This window comes from Manis pentadactyla, chromosome 14 (assembly GCF_030020395.1).
Source record: "Manis pentadactyla isolate mManPen7 chromosome 14, mManPen7.hap1, whole genome shotgun sequence".
NCBI classification, from domain to species: Eukaryota; Metazoa; Chordata; class Mammalia; order Pholidota; family Manidae; genus Manis; species Manis pentadactyla.
This window is the reverse complement of record NC_080032.1, coordinates 62,948,865-62,953,749: the sequence shown is the minus strand read 5'-3', so window position 1 is coordinate 62,953,749 and position 4,885 is coordinate 62,948,865. Positions and strand designations below refer to the sequence as shown.

The window sequence follows — 4,885 nt, the reverse complement described above, 5'->3', positions numbered from 1 at the left end:
TCCCTGGATAGGACCACCCTGATCCCCTCTGTTGCCTGCTCTGCAGGATTCCCTCCTCTCAAGCAAAATAGGGAGACTCACTCTCATTTCCTCGGCTCTCTCCCTGGGGATGTGTGCACCCACTTACTAGACATTCAAAAAATTCAGTCTGTTCCATTTGGACCAACATCTTGGACACAGTTAACACCTGGGGGTCATTCTCTGTTTGTTGTTCAAGCCTCAAGGAACTGACCTGAAGGTCAGAGGTGGTGACTTCTCTTTGGTCTTTAAGGGAAGGCTCCTGAGGGCTACCCCAGTCACAGTTACCAGGTGTGCATTAAACTGCGCACACTAGCACTAAAGCCACAGAGGGTTTGCAGGTGAGGCTGTGTGGAGCTGAGCTTTGGCAAAATGCCCTGTTTTGGGGAGAGCCGTAAGTTATGAACAAATCAAGTGTCTCTGTCCTTCCTTGGCTTCAGCATGCACCGAAAAACAACAGAGCCCTTCCTGCCCAACCCTTGTTTCGTCCTCAGAATTGCCATTAACAGATCCTGGCTGGAAATGACTCCAGGCAGTCACAGACACTGGCTTTTATTATTGTGTCGTTGTGTCATTGAAATCCCAAATTCCCAGACATCGATTTAGTAGATCCTCCCTCGCCCCCTGGCGCACTGGATGCACCCTGAGGAGGAGACAGCAAGCTCGCTGTAGTCATGGGGGAGGTGTGAGTGTGGATCACCAGCCCCCCCGGTGAGGAGGTTTGGAACCTGGGGCACCCTGCGAACAGCTCATCCCAGAGGAAAACTGCAGTCCCTGTTTCAGCTCCTGCAAGGCTCTGCTACAACATCCGGTGAACACGCAACAGAAGGTTCACTCTGAGTTTAGGTGAGGCCACATGGGTAGGAACTAGCCTTTAATGCGGACAAGCAAATCCTACCATCTGGCTTCTTTCCGCCTCTGTCCTCCACAAAGGCGGCACGTTCTACCCCTCCACAGCCCGGCTGTGGGGGAGAGCAGAGCCACAGAGTGCTCTTCGGTCCCCCTGAGACTTTCGCGCCAGCCCTGCACTTCTGTGAACACGCTTCATGCCTAGGAGAGTGAGGCTTGCTTCTCTGAGCTGGTGAGAGCCATGTTAAGTAGAGCTTATATCCTGCAGACAAAGGAGAGTTCCAGCCCCAGCCCCAGTGCAGGGTGGGAATCTGCCCTGCCTGGCTTCATCCTCATTCCACCTGATGGCTGGGTCTAAAACCACACCAACAGACCAGTCAGCGCATTGCAGGGGTGACCGTGTGTGTCCCAAATGGCCCAAGACACAGAATCCACCCCTCCACCTGTGAGGCACAGAAGGGGCCCCGCAGGAAGGTAATGGCTCCTTTTCTAAATTTTCTGTCCCAGGCAAGGTGGACTTTACTCTGACTCCCAAACCACAAACAGCAAGTGACAGACTATTTTTGTAAATTTCAAAGGGTACATCAGCTGTCAAAAAACTAACACTTGCCTTAACCAAGCAACATTTTATTTCCTGGGATAAAAATAAGGAGAATGAACTTATCAGAAGTCTTCCTCCAACATCATGAAAATGTTTTTCCAAAGAAAGTCACAAGAATTGTTTAAGGCGCATAGAAAAAAAGACTTGCCTTTCTTCCAGAACATTCCCTGACCTAGACGCAAAGCACCAATATCACATCTCAGAAAAGAGAGAGGCTTGCAGACAGGAACCAGAACAGCCATAACCAGGGTCTCTGGCTCTATTATAAGGGTCACAGAAAAACATCACAATAACTCTCATTTCCATAAATACAACATATGTCTTGAAAATATATCCAAAATATCTCCATCTGAACTACCATACAAAAGTCCACTCACCAGCCGTAAAAATATTATTTTCCCCTATACACAAATATAATCATATGTAAAGCAAATTTGGAGCCCACAGATGGGGCGGGGGTTACAAAATCTCTTGGGACCTGGGCTATTTAAAGTCATTTTTGTTTGGGTTATCCCTCTGCTGGGTATAGGAAACTGGCTACAAATACATCCATTTCACAGTGCTTACCATTTCAACAGCTCCTGCGTCATGGAATGTGGTAGTTTTTAAAAATAGGTGACCCATGGTGTCATGGAAAGAAGAGGAAAAATGGGGGGACTGAAGGAGGGGAGAAAGAAGGGGGGAAGGAGTGAGCAGAGGGACAGATTTAGGTTACAGGGTGGCTTGAAATACTCTGCGGTATGAAGTAGATGCCCAGGTTCAGGAGCCCTCCACTGCCCCCACCCCACAACCACCATTCCGCCTGGACCCCTTACAGATCCGTTTCCCGGCTGGTGTCCAGGCAGAGGGCATACAGGGACCTCCGCAAGTCCACACTGCTCTTGGCCTTGAGGTCACACTTCTCTAGGGGGCAGCTTCCCCTTCGGGCTCCATCCACATTCTCCAGGGACCCCCCAGCCTTGCAGAGGGACCCCTTGCTCCAGCTGGCCTTCCGCTGGCCTCTGATGTCCATCCCGGTCCCCTGGCTCTGGCTGCCCTGCTCTTCCTTAAGGGCTGCCTGCTCCGCATGGTCCGTCTCCCGGTGGTAGAAGTAGTTGAAGTTGGAGACAATGACGGGCACGGGCAGGGCGATGGTGAGGACCCCCGCGATGGCACACAGCGAGCCCACGATCTTGCCCCCGACGGTGACGGGCCTCATGTCCCCATAGCCCACCGTGGTCATGGTGACCACTGCCCACCAGAAGGCATCCGGGATGCTGGAGAAGTGGGTCTCCTGGTCGTCGGCCTCTGCGAAGTAGACGGCGCTGGAGAAGAGGATGACTCCGATGAAGAGGAAGAAGATGAGCAGCCCCAGCTCCCGCATGGAGGCCTGCAAGGTCTTGCCCAGGATCTGCAGCCCCTTGGAGTGGCGGGAGAGCTTGAAGATGCGGAACACACGGACCAGGCGGATCACTCTGAGGATGGCCAGGGACATGGCCTGCTGCCCGTTCTGGCCGGCCCCTCCTCCGCCCCCTGGCTGCTGCTCTGCCAGCTCGGTGCCCAGGGTGATGAAGTAGGGGAAGATGGCCACCACGTCGATGATGTTCATGATGTTCCGGGAGAACTCTGCCTTGCTGGGGCAGGCGAAGAAGCGCACAAGCAGTTCAAAGGTGAACCAGATGACACACGTGGTCTCCACAATGAAGAACGGGTCAGCCAGGCTCCTAGGCAGGAGAGGCGCCGTTGTCGGGCCAGAGGGGGGAGCCACCACCCCGCTGCCATTGGTTCCCCGCGCAGGCCCGGGAGGCCGGTGGGGCAGTGGGGGGTGGCGGAGCAGCTCGCGCTCATCCCTGAATTCAGGCAGGGTCTCCAAGCAGAAGGTGATGATGGAGATGAGGATGACCAAGACTGAGACGATGGCGATGGCGCGCGCGGACCCCGAGCTCTCCGGGTACTCGAAGATAAGCCAGACCTGGCGCTGGAACTCGTTGCGGGGCAGGGGCTTCTCCTCCTCCTTGATGAAGCCCTCGTCCTCCCGGAAGCGCTCCATGGCCTCGTCCCCCAGCTGGTAGAAGCGGATCTCGTCTGCGAACACGTCCAGGGAGACGTTGACCGGCCTGCGCAGGCGGCCCCCGGACTGGTAGTAGTAGAGGATGCCGTCGAAGCTGGGCCGGTTGCGGTCGAAGAAGTACTCGTTCCTCAGGGGGTCGAAGTAGCGCAGGCGCTTGGCCGGGTCCCCCAGGAGGGTGTTGGGGAACTGCGCCAGGGTGCCCAGCTGCGTCTCGAAGCGCAGCCCGGAGATGTTAATGAGGACGCGCTGGTGGTGAAGGGACCCCGCGCCCAGCGCCTGCTCCTCGGCCATGCCCAGGGCCGGGTCGCCTTCTCCCTCCTCGTCCTCCGGAGGCAGTCGTCTAGGCTGTGGCAGCTCCTGGGGCAGCGGGGACAAAGCCCGCCCTCCTGGCTCTGCGCCCCTCTGCGCGCCGCGCCCCCTTGACGCCTGGTCCTTGAGTCCATCGCTGAGCCAGGCCATCGGGGGGCACTGGAGCTGTCCCCCTGAGGCTTGGCCACAGCCTGTCCCTGCCCGGGCCTCCCCTCCTCTGACGGTCATGGCACTGCCGTTCTCCAGGGGCACCAGGGCGATCTCCATGGTCCGGGGACAGGGGGCATGCTGCGCCCCTGCAGACCGGCTCCTAACCCCCCTCACCCCCCTCCCCCGCTCGCGACCCTCGGGGCACCTGGCGTCGGCTCTTCTCCCACCGTCGGCCTGCCCACTGCAGGGCTGGCCGGGGTTGCTGGCGCGATCCCCTCGCTTGGTCCTGACGTCAAGAAACCGCTGCCCTGCTGTCTGCCTCTCTCCGTTCTGGCAGCCCGTTACCAAGCAGCCAGCCAGAAGCCTCCTTCCAGCAGATGCAACCTTCAGCCGCCCCTCTCTGGCTGCAGCGGCGCGGCCTCCACCCTGCGCCGCTGCCCGCCTCCTCCCCACCCCCCTCGCCTCCCTCTCCCTCCCGCCCCCTCTCCCGGGTGTCGTGGCAGCGGGTGTCGCTCCGGAGGGCGCAGCTGGGGCCTCTGGCGAGCGATGGGAGGGAGGGGGGCTGGGAAGGGCGCAGCCGGGCGCCGGGAGGGAGAGGGGAGGGAGCGGAGAGGATGGAGGAACAGGTTGTACCGAGAGCGCTGAAACTCCAGGGCAACCACAGGAGAACAGCCCTGGATGTCAGTTCACCTGGGAACCCGCGGAACGCCCGGGGGACTCAAGGGAAAATAAATCGCCCTGGGATTGGAGAGAGGAGATTTTGAGATGAGACGGAGTGTGAGAGACAAGAGACAACAGTCCTTTTTACACTTCTCCTTTGGAGAAATAAGGGTTCTCTCTTCTTTGGGAAGAATTACACACAGAAGGGGTAGGGCGGAGCTTATGGGCCTTCTCCATACCACTGGAGA

At 57.8% G+C, this 4,885-nt stretch overlaps 1 protein-coding gene across 1 annotated transcript; it reads right to left on the bottom strand.

The window, feature by feature from the left end:
* Positions 1-549: 549 nt before the first annotated feature.
* On the bottom strand, positions 550-4,392 carry KCNA5 (potassium voltage-gated channel subfamily A member 5). The gene has a single exon (XM_036908666.2). It carries the CDS (start codon positions 4,092-4,094, stop codon positions 2,280-2,282), a length of 1,815 nt encoding a protein of 604 aa, XP_036764561.2. The 5' UTR covers positions 4,095-4,392; the 3' UTR covers positions 550-2,279.
* Positions 4,393-4,885: the final 493 nt, after the last annotated feature.